Source organism: Hyperolius riggenbachi, chromosome 1, assembly GCF_040937935.1.
Source record: "Hyperolius riggenbachi isolate aHypRig1 chromosome 1, aHypRig1.pri, whole genome shotgun sequence".
Lineage (NCBI taxonomy): Eukaryota > Metazoa > Chordata > Amphibia > Anura > Hyperoliidae > Hyperolius > Hyperolius riggenbachi.
The window spans coordinates 22,910,195-22,931,506 of NC_090646.1; the positions used below are offsets into that span (position 1 = coordinate 22,910,195).

Sequence of the window (21,312 nt, forward strand, 5' to 3'; positions counted from 1 at the left end):
TAAATCATGTAGCGAGCCCAGGGATCGCTACACGATAGCCGCTGAGCGGCGGCATCCCCCCACCCACTCCGATCGCCTTCGGCGATCAGAGTATGCAGGGAATCCTGTTGAGAACGGGATTTCCTGCAGGGCTTCCCCGGTCATGACGTCACCAACGTCATGGACGTCGTGACGTCCAGAGGGAATCCCGATACGCCCCTTAGCGCTGCCTGGCACTGATTGGCCAGGCTGCGCAGGGGGCGGGGAGGGGGCGGCTCGGCGCCGTAGGTAGCGGCGAATCGGCGGCGATCGCGTACTACACGCAGCTAGCAAAGTGCTAGCTGCGTGTAGGAAAAAAAAAATTATGCATATCGGCCCAGGGGGGCCTGAGAAATCCTCCTGCGCAGGTTACCTCGAACTGAGTTCGGGATAACCGGCAAGGAGGTTAAAGGACAACTGAAGTGAGAGTAATATGGAGACTGCCATATTTATTTCCTTTTAAAGAGAGACTGAAGCAAACAAAAATTGCTATTTTTACCTTCTAGTTCGCTTCAGTACTAGATGTAAACCGCCGCATCCCCGCCGCAAAACGAGGGCTTTAGACCCCCGAAATCCCTGGGGGGCAATCCGGATGGCGCTTCGTGAAAGTGGCAGAGCCTTCAGCTGTAGCTCTGCCTCTACAGATGTCAATCGCCACGGATCTCCGCCTCTCCCCTCCCCTCTCGCTCTACCTTCACAGAGAGGGGCGGGGAGAGGCGGAGATCCGCACGGCGATTGACGTCAGGAGAGGCAGAGCTACAGCAGAAAGCTCTGCCTCTCGGGGCAGCACAATCCACAACCAAGTTGGTCGTGGATCTTTGCCCGGAGATTTGAGGGGTCTAAAGCCCTCGTTTTGCAGCGGGGATGCGGCGGTTTACATCTAATGATACTATTGAAGCGAACTAGAAGGTAAAAATAGCAAATTTTTTTGTTTGCTTCAGAGTCTCTTTAAACAATGCTAGTTGCCTGGCAGACCTGCTGATCCTTTTCCTCTAATACATTTAGCTATAGACCCTGAACAAGCATGCAGCAGATCAGGTGTTTCTGACATTATTGTCAGATCTGACAAGATTAGCTGCATGCTTGTTTCTGGTGTGATTCAGACACTACTGCAGCCAAATAGAACAGAATTGGAGGGGAGCCTTCCAATTTCAAAGAATTATTGGCGGTCAATGAGACTCCTATAGCTTTCGAGGACAACTTGAAGGGTCAGGATGTAACAATTTTAGCAGACAACATTGTAACAGTCTATTACATAAACAAACGAGGAGGAACAAGCGTGTACTAACTAGTTATAGCCCTAGAAATCTTGAATTGGGCAGAAAGACACCTAAAGTTGGCTCTACACATAACGCATAACTCCCAACATTTAGAGATAAGAAAGAGGGACACCTAAGCCACGCCTCTGCCACAACCCTAATCACACTCTCATCACACCCCTAGTCACGCATACCATAAAGATTTCATAAGTAAAATATGTTAATTTATAATTCAAACCACACTGGTCCTTTCTATCCTGGTTCCTTTTCCTTCATAGAGAACCTGAACTGAAAATAAAAAGTCAAAATAACCATACACTGGTCATACTTACCTCCTGTGTAGTCTACTTCTCAATCTCTCCTCTCCTGGATCCTGTTTGTCCACTGTGATCAATGGAATTCTCCATCCTCCATTTTAAAAAATGGCCATTACCCTCTAACAGCTACCTGGTCAGCACACTTTTAAACTGTGATATCACCCACTTGAGCCATAGGGAAACATGGACATTACCTTGCACATTCAGTTGTAACTGACAGCTGCTGGTATATAACTGACAGCAACTGGTATATTTCAGTTCTGACAAAATATTGCCAGAACTGGAAGGGATCGCTGTAAGAAGAAAATGGTGAGCTTCTGAGAGGAACTGACGGTGAGGTTAGTATGTAATATTCATTTGCAGCTACATCATGTGTTTATTTTAATTTATTTTACTCACTTCAGGTTCCCTTTAAGATTTGAAAATAAGAAATATATCAATTAAAAGGATGGGAATAAAGTTTAGAGTAAATTAAACACATTCTTCAGTAGAACAAGATCTGCACATCAGTCCTGAAAGAGGGACACATGATGAAGAAAGAGGGACTGGGTTCCCAAAGAGGGACTGTCCCTCCAAAAGAGAGACAGCTGGGAGCTATGATAAAGGGGTCTCAAAACTGGCTAGCGGATAGACAAAGCAGATACTCAGAAGCAGAGTAGACGCTTTGTCCCAAGGTATTTCAGCAGATAGTGGGCAAATGAGGGAGTCCCAAAATAGCGCTGTTTGCATCACCAGAAAACACAAAACTCCCGGACTTGTGTCCTCTGCACGGTTCATCATCGCCAAAAAGGTTAGATGCACTAGCCATTCCTTGGAGCAGGGGCCTAGTTTATGCGTTCCCACCATTCAACCTGATGAACAGGATCTTAAGGAAGATCATCCAGGAAGAGGCCACATTAATTCTCAGTAACCTGTGGGTGGTGGCCCAGGCGGTTCTGGTTTCCCCTAGTGAAAACTCTGGCAGTCCAGGAGCCATGGCCATCACCTTTGAGAAAAGACCTTCTGTCCCGAGGAGGTCTCTGCCATCCCAATATAGACAAGTTCCATCTGAAAGTGTAGATCCTGAAAGGAGGCGGTTAGAGGGTTTTCTGAGAAAGTAAAAAAAACTAGCTGTCCAATAGGAAAGTTACTAAAAAGATATACCAGTATATAGCATGTAGAAGACCTCTTTGTGGATGGAAAATCAGGAAAGACCAAGCAAGATAGATAATAGTCTGTCACCGATATTAGATTTTCTACAGGTTGGGGTAGACATGAACATGGCAGTCAGTACTATCGAGGTACAGATAACTGCCCTCTCGATGTTTCTGGACAGACGATTAGCCAAGGATCACTACGTCAGGGCATTTATTAAAGCCGTGTCCAAAAATAGACCTAACAAACTAAAAACATTTCCTTTTTGTGATCTTTCTCTGGTTTGGAAAAGCTAACCAAGCCCCTGTTTGAACCTTTAGAGCTGGCCACTCCTAAGCTACTAACATTTAAAACGGTCTTCCTGCTGGCAGTCACATCAGCCAGGCGGGTGAGCGATTTACAATGCCTCTATTAATGATTCCTGTATGACTATCCTACTTGATAAGATTATATTTAGAACAGACCCATCTAACCTACCTAAAGTAAGCTCAAATTTCCATAGAAGTCAAGAAATTATTATACCATCATTCTGTACTTGTCCCAGAAAGAGAAAAAGCTTTCCACACTCTTGATGTTAAGAGAACTTTACTCTTTTACTTGGAAAGGTCTAAGGAATGGAGAAGTTTGAAAAACCTACTTATGTTCACGGGACAGAAAAAAAGGTCACCCAGCGACGAAAAAATTCAGTGTTTAGATGGATCGGACAAACAATCCAACAAACGTACTGTATTTCAGTAGTGCCAGCACCGCAACAAATAACAGCACATTCTACAATCTCTGTCCACATCCTGGGCAGAAAGGGCAGGAGCTTCACTAGAAAAGATATGGAAAACAGCGACATGGTCTACCCCTATTGCCTTCATTAGGCACTACAGGATAGACCTACTATCAAGCCAGGACATGTAATTTGAATGGAAGGTCCTACAAGCAATGATATCACCCTAAAAGAGGTAAGACTACTTATCTGTGGTCTCTCACTTATGGCTGTTATGAAGGAAGTGGAGAGTAAGTCACTGTTAGATTAATGGTAGATTGTGTTTCTGCAAGTCCTCAATGATGGCCTTTTTATTCCCGCCACTAATCTTATGGTTGTGGCTAACCATTCACTAAAACCTTGCATGTTTGAGACAAGTGTTTATCTGTGACAACTGAGGGTGGAGGGCAGCACCTAAACTTATATAGCCTTTTCACTTCATTAATCCTAGCCTGTGTTTCATTGCTGTGAGTGGCCAGGGACAGGTACTCTAACTTGTGGCCATCATGGAGTACTCGCAGAACAACCATCTACTGGTAAGTCTAAAGGTGGCCACTAATGATCCAGTCTTTGTCATCCAAGTTTACCAAATCTATGTAGAATAAGGGTAAATTGAGCGAATGTATTGAATGGATAATGTAGGCAGTCCCTTATATAGAAATGGTAAGATTGGATGAAAAAGATTGGATCATTAGTGGCCACCTTAGCAGTGATTTTCTAGAAGTCCCAAACCATTGGAAGTAAGATTCATCAGCGAAAATAAGTGCACTTGTCTTCTATTGTCCGATCATTGTACTTCCTGAAGAATTTCAGTCTGTGATGTTTTTCTTGGCAAGAAGTGGCCTTCTCCTGACTGTGCATGCAGAAGCCCTCACACCCACCTGCTGCCACTACTGAACAAGCTCTGTCATGGTGATAGCACAATGATGTAAGTGACTCCTTAGGAGGAGGTGGACCTATTGCTTGCTGGTCACTCATGGACATCTTCTTCAATGCAAAAAATGAATTTAGCTCATCTTTTTGTACCAAGGCCAAAAATACAATGAGCATTGGTTTTGTGATAAAGTTAACTTTATTTAATAAAATAAAGCTTTGTTGTGAAAAATCGATATCCATTCATTACAATCTAAAGGCAATGAGAATTGCCACCACAAAAACTGGAAGTGCAAATTTTGCAAAACACTAAATTTACATCACTGACGACACTGGAAGGCCAGATTAGACGATGCCTCTGTCAATGCCGGTTCTGGGTTCACATCTAGAGACTCAGCAGGTCAGGACTTGGTACTTGTCTCTGCTTTGTAGTTCGAAACTTCTATTAAATTCTGATCTGGATCCCGAATATAGACCGACTGAATTTCTCCAATTGCTCCCGTGCGAGACACCGGTCCTTCTTCTATGGGAACGCCACAGACCTGTGGAGCAAAGGAGGAGTGAATGAATAACAGCAATGGCAAGGAAAACTGACCAATGATTCTGAAGCCTCGTACACAGGAAGACCCTCACTCACAGGCATCAGCACTCGATCCATCGGGCAACAGTTTGTGGCAGAATACTGTACAGATACAAGTTCTGTTACGGGGGGAGGGATTATGGTGTGGTGCGCAACAAAGTGGGAGGAGTAAGAAGGAGAATAATAGCCTTGGCCTACTAGATAGTCCAGCCAGATCTCTCACCGACGCATCAGTACCACCATACACATGAGAGATTCTAAACTGTGTATATAGCCTAAACCTTTTGAGCCATGGGTTAGGGCTATTCTTGATCTCCCATATCCCTGATGTACAAATACGCAAGAATTTTTGTTTTTCAGGGGAGAAAAAAAAGTCATTTTTATACAACTGCTGATATTACAGTTGACCATATACCATTATGGGATTATTACTTCCCACCCACTTGAGGATCCTCAGGGTTTACCTTGTCCTGCTATGCCTTCTCCACCTCTGGCAACATTCTACAAGATGCCAGCTTCTTTACAGGAATGGCATCAAGTGGATCACTCCTCTTACCACTATCTTGCCACACAAGTATGCCAATTACTTTCAAGGTTCCAAGCAACGGGCTGCAGGACACATTGACTGATGAGTTTCTCCAGTAACGGGTTCTGGCCACCGTTTGCCCTGACATGTCTGAAGAAGTCAGAGCCATCAGGCCCACTCATGGTGGATCTTGGAACCTGCTGTATTTTTGGGAATATAAAATGCTCCGGAATACAAGACCCACCTAGGTTTAGAGGTTAAAAAATCAGGGATAAAAAGAAAAATACTAAACCTAGGTGTGTCTGTAACTTAGGGGCGTCTTATGGACCTTAGCTGTCTCTAAGCCAGTCTATCTAAGCTACACTGACCAGCTGCAATACACTAACACCTGCTGCTCCTACCAGTTACACTGCACCAGAGCCGGGACAAGGTTCTTCAGCACCCAAGGCTCAGACACCAAAGTGCGCCCCCCCATCCTAGCTGCCCCACACACAGATTCTTATTAGAGTAAGAGGCGCCCCTGGACCCTCAACCTCTAGTTATGTGGCTTGCAGTCACTGTCATGTATCCCCTTTTCTTATTTCTCTCTGCTTCAAACACAATTGGGAATGATAGCTGAGTGAGTTGTGCGCCCCCTTCTGCACTGCGCCCTGAGGCTGGAGCCTCTCTCGCCTCTGCCTTGGCCTGGCCCTGCTTCACCCCCTCCTACACTGCGCCCTGAGGCTGGAGCCTCTCTCGCCTCTGCCCTGCACTGCACTACACTAGACTAGACGTGACCCCAGCACAGAAACGCTGCTGGTGTTACAGTAGCTGCACCAATGCGGAAGTATGGAGGCAAATTGTAGTGCAGGACCCAGAGCTGTACGCCAGTGGCCGCTGTGTACAGCTGTATCGGAAGTTGCCGGGGAAGAGGAATGCTTGGAGAAGCCGGACCAGAGCAACGTGGGAGAGGAGCGGCGCTGGATGCGGTTCTTCCCTGCGCACTCTGCACAACATTTACTGTATATTTGGTATAACCCCCCCCCCCCCCCCCCGAGTTTTAGAAAAAAGTGTGTCTTCTATTCTCAAAAATATGCTAAATCTACCTGCAGATGTAAAATTTTAAATTTCCCAGGGATGGCTTCCCTCGCGGTCCTCTTCAGCCCCTCCATTCTGGCGGTACCACTCCCAGTAATCCAGTCAGTCGCCGCCAATTGAGGTCTACTGCGCATGCATGGCTTGGCTGCACGCGTTCTGCTCTTGTGCAGTACTACTGTGCAGGCGCAGAACGCTCCAGGGGACGGGAGCGCAGCGAGAGATGCGCATGTGCGGCCCAGCCGCGCATACGCAGGAGGCCGTGACTGCCCGGATTACCGGGAGTCATAGCAGCTGAATGGAGGACGGCGAGGAACTCCGTGCTGCTCATGGGGCTGGAGGAAGCCCCGGGTAAGTATAAAATAGCACTAGTGAACCATCTGTGGATCACTTTAAGCATGGTCCCGAAGCTTGTTAAATTTAGCGCAGATGCTTTAACTGGTGACTGTGGTTGGTTACCAGATTTATACTTTTATTTAAGGCCTGAAGAAGAGTCAAATTAGACTTCAAACAAGTTGGGGCTGTTGTCTTAAAAACAGTATAATGTATGAGAGCTCCCAATAAGGCCTGACATTTTTTGTAATAAAGGGATTTATTGCTTCTTTAAGAGATATGCTCATTATTGAAGCACCGTCTGGATCAGTTTATTCTGTGGTTTCCTATTAGATGTGATTTTTACTCTAGAAGAGAGTATCTTATGGTTTCCTAAATGATATGTATACGATTATCCACAAACATGATCACTATGCACTGGGTTATGTACCGTGATATGATGTAGAATCCACCACATTTGTTTGAGAGGTTGTAGCAGATCATCCACCGCATAAATATGACATAAAATGCCACAAGTGCTCAGACAGATCTCGTTATTACTATACTGGCTTATTTTTGTCAATTAATACAAAATGTTGTGATTTCTTTAAAGAGACCCTGACATTAAATAGACTCTGTAACAACATTTTCAGCCTTATTTCTTCTATCCTATAAGTTCCTATACCTGTTCTAATGTGGTCTGGATTACTGCAGCCTTTTCTAGTTGCACTGTCTCTGTAATAGATCTAATCTTCTTTTCTTGTCAAGCCAAAGAGGAATGCACTTTCTCTGCTGTGATAGGGAGAAGTTATGCACGCCCCCTGCAGGCTCTCCTGTGTGTGTATGAGTCACAGGCAATGTCTCTGCTCACAGCCAGCGTCTCTGCAAGGCTGGAGGAGCTGAGACATTTCAAACAGCTGTGAGTGCAGAGCGATCAGTGCAGAGCTCAGACAAGCCGCTAAGGCAACACATGGGAGTAACAATCCAGCAGTCAAATCACATTTGAAAGGAGTTTGTGCAAACGGGCACCTGCTCTGATGATGTACAGTGGGTTGCAAAAGTATTCGGCCCCCTTAAAGTTTTCCACATTTTGTCACATTACTGCCACAAACATGCATCAATTTTATTGGAATTCCACATGAAAGACCAATACAAGGTGGTGTACATGTGAGAAGTGGATAGAAAATCATACATGATTCCAAACATTTTTTACAAATAAATAACTGCAAAGTGGGGTGTGCGTAATTATTCGGCCCCCTGAGTCAATACTTTGTAGAACCACCTACAAAGCTCAGTCACATTAGATGGACAGCGTTTGTGAACAGCAGTTTTCAGATCTTGCCACAGATTCTCGATTAGATTTAGATCTGGACTTTGACTGGGCCATAGATATGTTTTGTATTAAACCTTTCCATTGTTGCCCTGGCTTTATGTTTAGGGTCATTGTCCTGCTGGAAGGTGAACCTCCACCCCAGTCTCAAGTTTTTTGCAGACTCCAAGAGGTTTTCTTCCAAGATTGCCCTGTATTTGGCTCCATCCATCTCCCCATCAACTCTGACCAGCTTCCCTGTCCCTGCTGCAGAGATGCACCCCTCGAGCATGATGCTGCCACCACCATATTTGACAGTGGGGATGGTGTGTTCAGAGTGATGTGCAGTGTTAGTTTTCCGCCATACATAGCGTTTCGCATTTTGACCGAAAAGTTCTATTTTGGTCTCATCTGACCAGAGCACCTTCTTCCACATGTTTGCTGTGTCCCCCACATGGCTTGTGGCAAACTGCAAACGGGACTTCTTATGCTTTTCTGTTAACAATGCCTTTCTTCTTGCCACTCTTCCATAAAGACCAACTTTGTACAATGCATGACTAATAGTTGACCGATGGACAGAGTCTCCCACCTGAGCTGTAGATCTCTGCAGCTCGACCAGAGTCACCATGGGCCTCTTGACTGCATTTCTGATCAGCGCTCTCCTTGTTCGGCCTGTGAGTTTAGGTGGACGGCCTTGTCTTGGTAGGTTTACAGTTGTGCCATACTCCTTCCATTTCTGAATGATCGCTTGAACAGTGCTCCGTGGCATGTTCAAGGCTTTGGAAATCTTTTTGTAGCCTAAGCCTGCTTTAAATTTCTCAATAACTTGATCCCTGACCTGTCTTGTGTGTTCTTTGGACTTCACGGTGTTGTTGCTCCCAATATTCTCTTAGACAACTTCTGAGGCCATCACAGAGCAGCTGTATTTGTACTGACAATAGATTACACACAGGTGCACTCTATTTAGTCATTAGCACTCATCAGGCAATTTCTATGGGTAACTGACTGCACTCAGATCAAAGGGGGCCGAATAATTATGCACACCCCACTTTGCAGTTATTTATTTGTAAAAAAATGTTTGGAATCCTGTATGATTTTCGTCCCACTTCTCACGTGTACACCACTTTGTATTGGTCTTTCACGAGGAATTCCACTAAAATTGATTCATGTTTGTGGCAGTAATGTGAAAAAATGTGGAAAACTTCAAGGGGGCCGAATACTTTTGCAACCCACTGTATTTCCTGTTTGGCGGCCATCTTCACTGTTTACAAAAACAATGAATAAAACAGTGATTTTATCACCAGGAAAGCAGCGGGAGCGGCAAAAATGTCACAGAGGGGGCTAGGAGAAGACAACAAACAGGATGGTACTTTTCTTTTATTTATGTAAGATTTTCACAGTACAGATTCTCTTCAAGGTGGCCATACACTTATCAATTTTCTTATTCGATTCCTTGCAGATTTGCTTAATCTGTTGGGAATTGATTCCTCAAAATGCCAGGTTGATCCATTTTTGATCCATTTTAACCACTTCACCCCCACCCATAGGAGGCAGAAAGTAGCTACGAGCATGTATGCAGGCTGCATCCTAATACTCTGCCCAGCAAAACAGATTGTCTAAAAACCTGTTTTGCACTAAAAAGTGCAAAAAGCATACGTTTTAAAATAACCGTTTTGCAGGAACTGGTTAAACAAAAATCGATTGAAGGAATTGATCAGACAGGATGGAAAATGTAAAACAATCGGGGGTGTGGCAAAAGCATTGGCAGAACGATGGCCTGACTTTTCAGAAAGGAATCGATGGTTTCGGAACATTGGGTGGAAATATATAAGTGTGTGGCTAGCTTAATTCTGGCCAATGTAAGCTGCGCATACGATGATAAATCAATCAGTCAGAGGTTACCGTGAGTGAAAGCCACGTCTACATGTTACAGTTACAGCTTTTTTTTCATTCGTTTGAGAAATCAGATCGAATTTCCTATTTTTATTTGGTAAAAGAAGATTGGGAGTGTTGGATTTTTCTGATCAATTTTTATCAAAATTGTATGGTGTGTGGTAGATTGTCTTGATGTACAGATGTACAGACCCAAGCAAGTTTGCAATCATTTTTTTTTTCATAATTGGGGAAAATTTTAACATAAAAATTGGTCAGATTTTTGAAATGTTACAATCAGTCAGAAAAATTGATTGCAATTCTTGAAATGAAATATTTAAAAAAATTGTATGGTGTGTGTCCACCTTAAAGAGGAACGCCAGTGAAAATAATGTAATAAAAAAGTGCTTCATTTTTACAATAATTATGTATAAATGATTTAGTCAGTGTTTGCCCATTGTAAAATATTTTAAATTCCTGATTTATATTCTGTCATTTATTACATGGTGACATTTTTACTGCTGGCAGGTGATGTAGCTGCTGTATGCTGTTTTGGCAGTTGGAATTAGCTGTAAACAGCCATTTCCCACAATGTAACAGGGTTCACAGACAGGAAACTGCCAGAAGTACCTCGGTACTCAGAGCTTCTTGTGGGAGGGGTTTCACCACAATATCAGTCATACAGCGCCCTCTGATGGTCTGTTTGTGAAAAGGAATAGATTTCTCATGCAAAAGGGGGTATCAGCTACTGATTGGAATAAAGTTCAATTCTTGGTCGGAGTTTCTCTTTAAAGCAAATTATAAAAACTGCAGAGATATTAGCACTGATGTTACACAGAAAATGTCTGCATGGTAAGTCACACGCCCTAATGGAAAGTGACACGCCCTGATGGAAGGTGACACGCCCTGATGGAAAGTGACACGCCCTGATGGAAGGTGACACTCCCTGATGGAAGGTGACACTCCCTGATGGAAGGTTACACGCCCTAATGGAAGGTGACACGCCCTGATGGAAGGTGACACGCCCTGATGGAAGGTGGGCGGGCCTCAGACCTGCAGGTGTTGTAGGACGGTGCTCAGTGGAGTCTCGGTGATCAGGCACAGATCGGCAGATCCTGGTGAGGGACGCTGGGCCTTCGGTTCAAACTCCTTCCCCACCTGATGGAGGTTTATCTTCTGTACGCCAAAACTCAGAGCCTTCCTGTCCCCCTGCAGAGAACAAGAGATCGGTGAGATCAGTAAAGGTAGCCATACATCTGATGGGCGGAGAGACAAATCTCTCTCTAACTAGATCTGATTAGAGAGAGGTCTGTCAGCTGCCCATACACCGCAGGCAAGTTCCAGATCGATTTCAGCAAGAAATCTCTCAGGAATAGGCCTTGTGACGACGCATCCTCCTCCTTGCCTGTCTGATGCTGCCCCCCAATGTAGGTGCAGTATCCTTTACCTTTTTTGTACAGGAGGAGATATTGGCAGTGCTTCCAGACAAAGGCTGCACCTGAAATAACTACCTGCATAGATGCGCAACGCTCAAAATACAGGCAAAATACACGACTTGCATTCAAAACAGGCACAGCAAAGGAGGACGTTAGCTTCAGCAAAACAATATGTACACAGGTTATTTCTTACAGGACTCTTTCACGACGATGACGTGCCCTCACGAAAGAGACCTAACCACTAATCTAACAGTTAAAACATAATTCTAACCTGGTGCTGCTAGCCATAAATAGTATACACATTTATACTTTCTATCTATATATATATATATATAAAAGTGTGTGTGTGTGTGTGTGTGTGTGTGTGTGTGTGTGTGTGTGTGTGTGTGTGTGTGTGTGTGTGTGTGTGTGTGTGTGTGTGTGTGTGTGTGTGTGTGTGTGTGTGTGTGTGTGTGTGTGTGTGTGTGTGTGTGTGTGTGTGTGTGTGTGTGTGTGTGTGTGTGTGTGTGTGTGTGTGTGTGTGTGTGTGTGTGTGTGTCGCGATCATTCGAAAACGGCTTGACCGATTTGAACGAAACTTGGTACACAGATCCCTTACTACCTGGGATGATAGGTTATGGGGGTCTCGCAGCCCCCCTGCACACCTGGGCGGAGCTACAAACAGCAAATCAGATTTCACCCATTCAAGTCAATGGAAAAAATTTAAAAGGCTGCCATTCTCACAGTAATCAAGCCACAGTCCCCACACTTGGCACAGGTGGTCACTTGGTGACCGAGGTTACAAATCCAGGAAAAGTGGGCGGAGCATAAAACAGCCAATCAAATTTCAGCCGTTCATTTTAAATGGGAAAATGTAAACTGCAGCCATTCTTAGAATGTTAATCGCAGAGTTTTCAAACTTGCCACAGTTGGTCACTGGGTGAATGCGATTAAGATTCAAGAAAATGGGTGGAGCCTACAACAGCCAATCAAAATTCACTTATTGATTTTCAAGGGGAATATTTAAACTGCTGCCATTCTTACACTGTTAATGGCAGAGGCTTCAAACTTGCTACAGTCGTCATTGGGTGACTGGGGTCCAAATTCACTAAAGGGGTGGGGCCACATACAGCCAATCAGATTTCCTTGGTGGATAAACTGCTTCCATTCACGCATTTTTGATGCCAGGAACCTGAAAGCTCACAAATGTGGTCATTGAGTGACTGTGTGTCAAGGTTACAAAAAGTGGGCGGAGCCAAAAACAGCTTTTACTGGGAAAATATAAACTGCAGCCATTCTTACATCGTTAATGGCAGGGTTCTCAAACTTTGCACAGTTGGTCATTGGGTAACTGAGATTAAGATTTTGGAAGGTGGGTGGAGCCTACAACAGCCAATAAAAATTCACCTTTCGATTTTCAAAGGGAATGTTTAAGCTGCTACCATTCTCTTAGGGCCTGTACACACTGCTGCACTTGCGCTGCGCTTTTCAAATCACATGCGCTTTTTAATCGCAAGGTCTTTTGAAAAATATTGAAAATCGTGGAGACCTGTACACACTGGTGCGATGCGCTTTTCCTATTCTCATGAAGGCTTGCGATTTAAAAATCACATGCGATTTTAAAAGCGCAGCAGTGTGTACAGGCCCTTATACTGTTAAAAGCAGATGCATCAAACCTGGTACAGTCAGTCACTGGGTGACAAGGGTCCAAACTCAGAAAGGTGGCGGAGCCACAAACAGCCAATAAGATTTGTTTATTTTTCAATGGGAATATACAAAGTATTGATACCAAGGACCCCAAAGCTGATAAACTTGATAATTGAGTGACTGTATGTCAAGGTTAGAAAAAGTGGTCGGTGCCAACAACTACATTTTTAACATGGCAGGGTTCCCAAACTTTACACAATTGGCCACTGGGAGACTGGGATGAATATTCAGAAATGTGGGTGAAGCCTACAACAGCCAATCAAAATTTACCTATTGATTTTCAAGGGGACTATTCACATTGCTACCATTCTTACACTGTTGATGGCAGAGGCCTCAAACCTGATACAGTCAGTCATTGGGTGACTGGGGTCCAAATTCACTAAAGGGGTGGAGCCACAAACAGCCTATCAGATTTGTTAGATTGATTTCAGCCATTCTGTTATTGGCAGGGTTCTCAAACGTGACACAGTTGGCCACTGGGTGACTGGGACTAATATTCAGGAAAGTGGGTGGAGCCTACAGCAGCCAATCAAAATTCACCTTTTGATTTTCAAGGGGAATATTGCAACTGCAGCCATTCTTACACTGTTAATGGCAGAGGCCTCAAACCTGCTACAGTCGGTCGTTAAGTGTCTGGGGTTCAAATTCAGTAAAGGGGCGGAGCTAAAAACAGCCAGATTTCTTTGCTGGATAAACTGCTTCCATTACCACAATTTTGATGCCAGGAACCCAAAAGCTCACAAACTTGGTCATTGTGTAGTGACTGTGTGTCCAGGTTACAAAAAGTGGGAGGAGTTAAAACAGATTTTTCTGGGAAATTGTAAACTGCAGCCCTTCTTCACTGTTAATGGAAGGGTTCTCAAACTTAGCATAGCTGCTTACTGGGTGACTGGGATTAATGTTCAGAAAAGTGGGTGGAACCTAAAAATGCCAATCAAAAATCACATGTTGCTTTTCAAGGAGAAAATTACAATTGCTGCCATTCTTGCACTGTTAATGGCACAAGCCTCAGACCTGGTACAGTTGGTCATTGGGTCACAGGGGATCAAATTCAGAAAAGGGGACAGAGCCACAAAGAGTGAATCAGATTGGTTTCATTTCATGGGAAAATACAAATTATTGATGCCAAGGACCCCAAAGCTCACAAACTTGGTCATGCCAAAAACAAATTCCACTGGGAAAGTGTAAACTGCAGCCCTTCTTACACTGTTTATGGCAGGGTTCCCAAACTTTGCCCAGATGGTCACTGAGTGACTGAGATTAATATTCAGGGAAGTGGGTGGAGCCTATAATAGCCAATCAAAATTCACCTGTTGATTTTCAAGTGGATAATTTCAATTGCTGCCATTTTTCCACTGTTAATAGCAGATGCCTCAAACCTGCTACAGTTGGTCATTGGGTGACTGGGGTTCAAATGCTGGAGAGGGGGTGAAGCCACAAACAGCCAATCTGATTTGTTTAATTTCTATTGGAATATACAAATTATTGATGCCAAGGACCCCAAAGCTCACAAACTTGGTAATTGAGTGTTTGTCCGTTAGGGTTATAAAGTGGCCGGAGCTAACACCAGCCAAATACATACACGGGCAATGCCGGGTCATCAGTGGGTGGAGACAAATACAAATTTCACTGGGAAAATGTAAACTGCAGCTATGCTTACACTGTTAATGGTAATGAGTTTTTAAACTTTGCACAGTTGGTCACTGGGTGACTGGGATTAATATTCAGAAAAGTGGGTGGAGCCTACAAAAGTGTATCAAACTTCACCTATTGCTTTTCAATGGGAATATTTAATTGCTACCATTCTTGCACTGTTAATGGCACAGGCCTCAAACCTGGTACAGTTGGTCATTGGGTGACTGGGGTTCAAATTCAGAAAAGGGGGTGGAGCCACAAACAGCCATTCAGATTTTTTCATTCCAATGCAAATTATTGATGCCAAAGACCGCAAAGCTCACAAACTTGGTCAGTGAGTAATTGTGTGTTAGGGTTAGAAAAAGCGGGCGGAGCCGACACCAGCCAAATATATACCCGAGCAACGCCAGGCCACCAGCTAGTGTATTTATATTTATGACTAGCTGCATCCATATGCTTCAGCCGTCAAGTCGAGAGACGTGTGGCCACCTTAAGAGAGCAGGGAGATAACTAAGAGCAGGGAGATCATTCTTCCTGTGCCATCCCACCTTGCTGTTACTGATCACGGTTTCCTCCCATGCCACCCTGTCCTACTGTTACTGATCACTGTTTCCTCCTGTTCCCCTGCACACCTCGAGGTATAACAGGCAGGAAACACATGGACCTGTGTGTGGCCTGTAAAGATTCTCCTGGTGGGCTCAAAGTGCCAGAGCTGCAGCCACTACGGCGTGCTCAGTAGGCAGTAGCAGTGTTAGGGAGTCTTGCCCAAGGTCTCCTTACTGAATGGCTTACTGAACAGGAAGAGCTGAGATTGGCACCCTGGTCTCCTGTGTCAGAGGCAGAGCCCTTAACCTGTACACTATCCAGCTAACTGAAGTAAAGGAACATTACTGTACCTTGAAGGTGACGACCTCCATCCCCAGCACCCGGGTATAGAAACTGACAGTGTTCTCTATGCTCTTCACAGTCAGGACAAGATGATCCAGGCGTTTTATTTGGAACGGACTCTGAGAGGCGGCACGGACCAGTTGATAGGAGGCCTGGAACTGCACAACACAATGCAGATAAGAATACAGTGTGCGATTATCCATACAAGGACTGGCTGCGCTATGTACAGAGCAGGGTATCCGGATTACCTGGGCACTGTACAGTACAGAGGGTCAGAAATACCTGGACTGGGAGCAGAGGGGCAGCATGGTGCCAGGCTGGGCACTGTACAGTACAGAGGGTCAGTTACCTGGGGTCAGAGCAGGCAGCAGGGAGGAAGTATGCCAGGCTGGGCACTGTACAGTACAGAGGGTCAGAAATACCTGGGCTGGGAGCAGTGGGGCAGCATGGTGCTAGGCTGGGCACTGTACAGTACAGAGGGTCAGTTACCTGGGGTCAGACCAGGCAGCAGGGGGGGGGGGGGGAAGTATGCCAGGCTGGGTACTGTACAGTACAGAGGGTCAGGGTTACCTGGTTTTGCAGCAGGAAGCAAAGGGGAAGCATGGTGCCAGCCTGGGCACTGTACAGTACAGAGGGTCAGGGTTACCTGGGTTTGCAGCAGGCGGCAGAGGGGCAGCATGGTGCCAAGCTGGGCACTGTACAGAGGGTCAGGGTTACCTGGGTTCGCAGCAGACGGCAAAGGGGCAGCATGGTGCCAGGCTGGGCACTGTACAGAGGGTCAGGGTTACCTGGGTTCGCAGCAGGCGGCAGAGGGGCAGCATGGTGCCAAGCTGGGCACTGTACAGAGGGTCAGGGTTACCTGGGTTTGCAGCAGGTGGCAGAGGGGCAGCATGGTGGCAGGCTGGGCACTGTACAGAAGGTCAGGGATTACCTGGGTTCGCAGCAGGCGGGACAGGTGCAGCATGGTGCCAGGCTGGGCACAGTACAGAGGGTCAGGGTTACCTGGGTCCGCAGCAGGCGGGACAGGTGCAGCATGGTGCCAGGCTGGGCACTGTACAGAGGGTCAGGGTTACCTGGGTTTGCAGCAGGTGGCAGAGGGGCAGTATGATGCCAGGCTGGGCACAGTATAGAGGGTCAGGGTTACCTGGGTTCGGGGTAGATGGCAGAGGGGCAGCATGGTGCCAGGCTGGGCACAGTAGAGGATTAGGGTTACCTGGGTTAGCGGCAGAGGGGCAACATGGTGCCAGCCTGGGCAATGTACAGAGGGTAAGGGTTACCTGGGTTCAGAGCAGGCGGGAGAGGAGCAGCATGATGCCAGGCTGGGCACTGTACAGAGGGTCAGGGTAACCTGGGTTCGGAGCAGGTGGGAGAGGGGCAGCATGGTGCCAGGCTGGGCACTGTACAGAGGGTCAGGGTTACCTGGGTTCGGAGCAGGTGGCAGAGGGGCAGCATGGTGCCAGCTGGTCACTGTACAGAGGGTCAGGGTTACTTGGGTTCGCAGCAGGCAGCAGAGGGGCAGCATAGTGCCAGTCTCGGCAGTGTACAGAGGGTCAGGGTTACCTGGGTTCACAGCAGGAGGCAGCATGGTGCAAGGCTGGGCACTGTACAGAGTGTCAGTTACTTCGGTTCGCAGCAGGTGGCAGAGGGGCAGCATGGTGCCAGGCTGGGTACAGTACAGAGGATCAGGGTTACCTGGGTTCATAGCAGGTGGCAGCATGGTGCCAGGCTGGGCACAGTACAGAGGGTCAGGGTTACCTGGGTTCGCAGCAGAGGGGCAGCATGGTGCCAGCCTGGGCAATGTACAGAGGGTAGGAGTTACCTGGGACCTGAGTAGGCGGCAGAGGGGCAGCATGGTGCCAGGCTGGGCACTGTACAGAGGGTCAGGGTTACCTGGGTTCAGATCAGGCGGCAGAGGGGCAGCATGGTGCCAGGCTGAGGCACTGTACAGAGGGTCAGGGTTACCTGGGTTCGCAGCAGGCGGCAGCATGGTGCCAGGCTGAGGCACTGTACAGAGTGTCAGGGTTACCTGGGTTCGCAGCAGGCGGCAGAGGGGCAGCATGGTGCCAGGCTGGGCACTGTACAGAGGGTCAGGGTTACCTGGGTTCGCAGCAGGCGGCAGAGGGGCAGCATGGTGCCAGGTAGAGGCACTGTACAGAGTGTCAGGGTTACCTGGGTTTGCAGCAGGTGGCAGAGGGGCAGCATGGTGCCAGGCTGGGCACTGTACAGAGGGTCAGGGTTACCTGGGTTTGCAGCAGGTGGCAGAGGGGCAGCATGGTGCCAGGCTGGGCACTGTACACAGGGTATGGGTTACCTGGGTTCGCAGCAGGCGGCAGAGGGGCAGCATGGTGGCAGGCTGGGCACAGTACAGAGGGTCAGGGTTACCTGGGTTCGCAGCAGGCGGCAGAGGGGCAGCATGGTGCCAGGCTGGGCACTGTACAGAGGGTCAGGGATTACCTGGGTTCGCAGCAGACGGCAGAGGGGCAGCATGGTGGCAGGCTGGGCACTGTACAGAGGGTATGGGTTACCTGGGTTCGCAGCAGGCGGCAGAGGGGCAGCATGGTGCCAGGCTGGGCAATGTACAGAGGGTAGGGGTTACCTGGGTTCGCAGCAGGCGGCAGAGGGGCAGCATAGTGCCAGGCTGGGCACTGTACAGAGGGTCAGGGATTACCTGGGTTCGCAGCAGGCGGCAGAGGGGCAGCATGGTGCCAGGTAGAGGCAGGTAGCAGCTCACAAGTCTCTGGAGTGTGTCTTTTTAGTAAAACTTCCTGGTGTGAATACAGAGGAGGGAGGGGCGGGGAGGGGATTGAGCAATGAATGACTTGCCCGTCCTGTAATACCAGCAAGAATCCTCCCCATAATACAGTCACACGCTGCATTCATCTGCCTCTCTCCCATCATGCAGTGTGATAGGGACTTTTTACACGTTGTATTGTGCATATTGATGGCTCTTTAAATGTATATTAGGCTATTTCATGTGCAAACGGGTTCTGTTCCAGAGGAAACCTGAACTAAAAGGAAATGTAGACGTTTTCAATAAGGACATTCTTGCAGTGCAGTTAGATGAAAAGGATCTGCAGTGAAAATAACACAATTAATACAATTGCTTATTGTTTAAAATATTCATGTATAGATTACTCAGTGTGTGCCCATTGTAAATTCTTTCATCTGGTTGATTTACATTCTGAAATGTATCACCGGTGGTGACATCTTTAGTTCTGCCAGGAGATCTGTACGGAATGTTCATTACTAAGAGTTCTATGCACAGAGGGAGATACTGCTTGCTTGGCAGTTGGAAAAAAAAAAGTTATATCCCACAATGCAACGAGGTTCACAGACAGCAAACTGTCAGGGCCATGGTCATGACATCACACTGTGGGAGGGGTTTCACCACAATATCAGCCACACAGACTCCCCTGATAATCTATTTAAAAAAATAATTCTCATAGGAAATGGGGTCAGAGCTTATGAAGTTTAATCCATGGTTGGCTCTCAGGGCGAGTGTCAAAACAACGTGTGTGAACTACAACTCATTTGTCATTGCATCAACCCAGCAGGAAGTGGGATCGCAGCAGGAGGCAGAGGCGCAGCAGACACACAAGCGGCTGCAGGAAACGGTTTTCCGCTGAGGAATCTGCAAGCGTTGTCCAAGACCAGAAGGAAACCGCACATTACTCCCGCCGCGCTTCTGCATCGGGAAGCAGTTTGTGCGTGCCATTTTCACGGTGCGGGAAACCCAGGGGCAAACCCAGGATTTTAAAAGGGGGGATCCCTGATAGGCCTTCCTCAGCCACGCACAATACAGTATGGTAGGACATCATGCTGGGTACACACAATGCAATTTCCCGACCAACAACGGGATAGTTTGGGTGCAGTTTGGATGCAGATAATAATGAGGACAGCAGACATTGGTAATTTAGGGGAAAGTGAAGCACTCACACAGCAGGGCGCAGGGCTGTGCTCATACCTGACTCTGTTAAGTTCTCCAGAGCTGCTCCATGATTTGTAGCAGGAAAAGAAAGGGGACAGTGCTGTGAGCTGCAGGATACCTGCAGATATTCTGGTGTCTCAACTTGTGCCTGTTCCCAGACACTGCACCTGTGGCTCACTAACCAGCACACCGTGTTCCAGCACTGAGAGAAGAGTGACATCAGCGCATAAACGTAGGGAGCATATGAGTGAGTTCTATACTGGGGCACCACCTATATCTGGCTAGAGGCTACCTATACTGGGCCACCACCTATACCTAGCTACCTATACTGAGGGCACCACCTATATCTGGCTAGAGGCTACCTATACTGGGCCACCACCTATACCTAGCTACCTATACTGGGGCACCACCTATATCTGGCTAGAGGCTACCTATACTGGGCCACCACCTATACCTGGCTACCTATACTGGGCCACCACCTATACCTAGCTACCTATACTGGGGCACCACCTATATCTGGCTAGAGGCTACCTATACTGGGCCACCACCTATACCTAGCTACGTATACTGGGGCACCACCTATATCTGGCTAGAGGCTACCTATACTGGGCCACCACCTATACCTGGCTACCTATACTGAGTGCACCACCTATATCTGGCTAGAGGCTACCTATACTGGGCCACCACCTATACCTGGCTACCTATACTGGGCCACCACCTATACCTAGCTACCTATACTGGGGCACCACCTATATCTTGGCTAGAGGCTACCTATACTGGGCCACCACCTATACCTAGCTACCTATACTGGGGCACCACCTATATCTGGCTAGAGGCTACCTATACTGGGCCACCACCTATACCTGGCTACCTATACTGAGTGCACCACCTGTACCTGGCTACCTATACTGAGGGCACCACCTATATCTTGGTTAGAGGCTACCTATACTGGGCCACCACCTATACCTGGCTACCTATACTGAGTGCACCACCTATACCTCGCTAGGGCAGGGGGACGAGCTAGAGTAGAGATGTAGCGAACGGTTCCAGGCGAACTTTTGCGGAAGTTCGATTCGCCCCATAATGCACTATGAGGGTCAACTTTGACCCCCTACATCACAGTCAGCAGGCGCATTGTAGCCAATCCGGCTATACTAAGACCTGGAGCCCCCTCCCCCCCCCCTTATATAAGGCAGGTTTGCCGGCCATTACACTCACTCGTGTGCCTGCTAGAGAGAGAAAAGGGACAGCTGCTGCAGACTTGTTCTCCTAGGGAAAGATTAGTTAGGCTCTTGGCTTGCTCCTGGCTGATTGTTATTGCTAAACCCCCCCAACAGCTCTCTTTTGAGAGATAATGTTTTCCTGATGTGTTATTTTTTTGTGTGTGTGTTGCTCACTGACACTGACATTATACAGCCCTATCTGTTGCAGCTGGACCTTGGTAATTGTTATTACTGTGCCAGCCAGGCCCTGCATACCTATCTATACTGGGACACCTACCTATGCCTACCTAACTACTGGGGCACCTACTTACCTATACGGGGACACCTACCTATACTAGGGGACCTACCTATGCCTACCTACCTATACTGGGACTCCTACCTATGCCTAGCTAACTACTGAGGCACCTACCTACCTATACTGGGACTCCTACCTATGCCTACCTACCTATACTGGGTCTCCTACCTATGCCTAGCTAACTACTGGGACA

At 47.1% G+C, this 21,312-nt stretch overlaps 1 protein-coding gene across 4 annotated transcripts; it reads right to left on the reverse strand.

The window, feature by feature from the left end:
• Window positions 1-4,535: 4,535 nt before the first annotated feature.
• On the reverse strand, window positions 4,536-18,447 carry GLOD5 (glyoxalase domain containing 5). 4 transcript variants are annotated; one of them, XM_068266302.1, is made up of 4 exons: window positions 18,342-18,447; window positions 15,682-15,831; window positions 11,082-11,237; window positions 4,536-4,897 (listed from the first exon to the last, which is right to left on the reverse strand). In XM_068266302.1, the coding sequence occupies exons 1-4, from the start codon at window positions 18,372-18,374 to the stop codon at window positions 4,757-4,759; spliced, it is 480 nt and encodes a 159-aa protein (XP_068122403.1). In that variant the 5' UTR covers window positions 18,375-18,447; the 3' UTR covers window positions 4,536-4,756. The 4 variants fall into 4 exon arrangements, with proteins under 4 accessions (XP_068122403.1, XP_068122415.1, XP_068122421.1 ...); XM_068266314.1 differs by lacking the exon at window positions 18,342-18,447 and adding an exon at window positions 17,771-17,814; XM_068266320.1 differs by lacking the exon at window positions 18,342-18,447 and adding an exon at window positions 17,700-17,736.
• Between the last annotated feature and the right edge of the window lie 2,865 nt (window positions 18,448-21,312).

Excerpts from the sequence above, each read along its gene's own strand:
- GLOD5 (XM_068266302.1), bottom strand. The coding sequence starts at position 18,374 with ATGCTGCCCCTCTGCCGCCTGCTGCGAACCCAG. Across the intron at positions 11,238-15,681 it reads TGGAGGTCGTCACCTTCAAG|GGGGACAGGAAGGCTCTGAG; the intron begins GTACAGTAATGT and ends TGTTCTCTGCAG. Across the intron at positions 4,898-11,081 it reads CCGTCCTACAACACCTGCAG|GTCTGTGGCGTTCCCATAGA; the intron begins GTCTGAGGCCCG and ends TTTGCTCCACAG.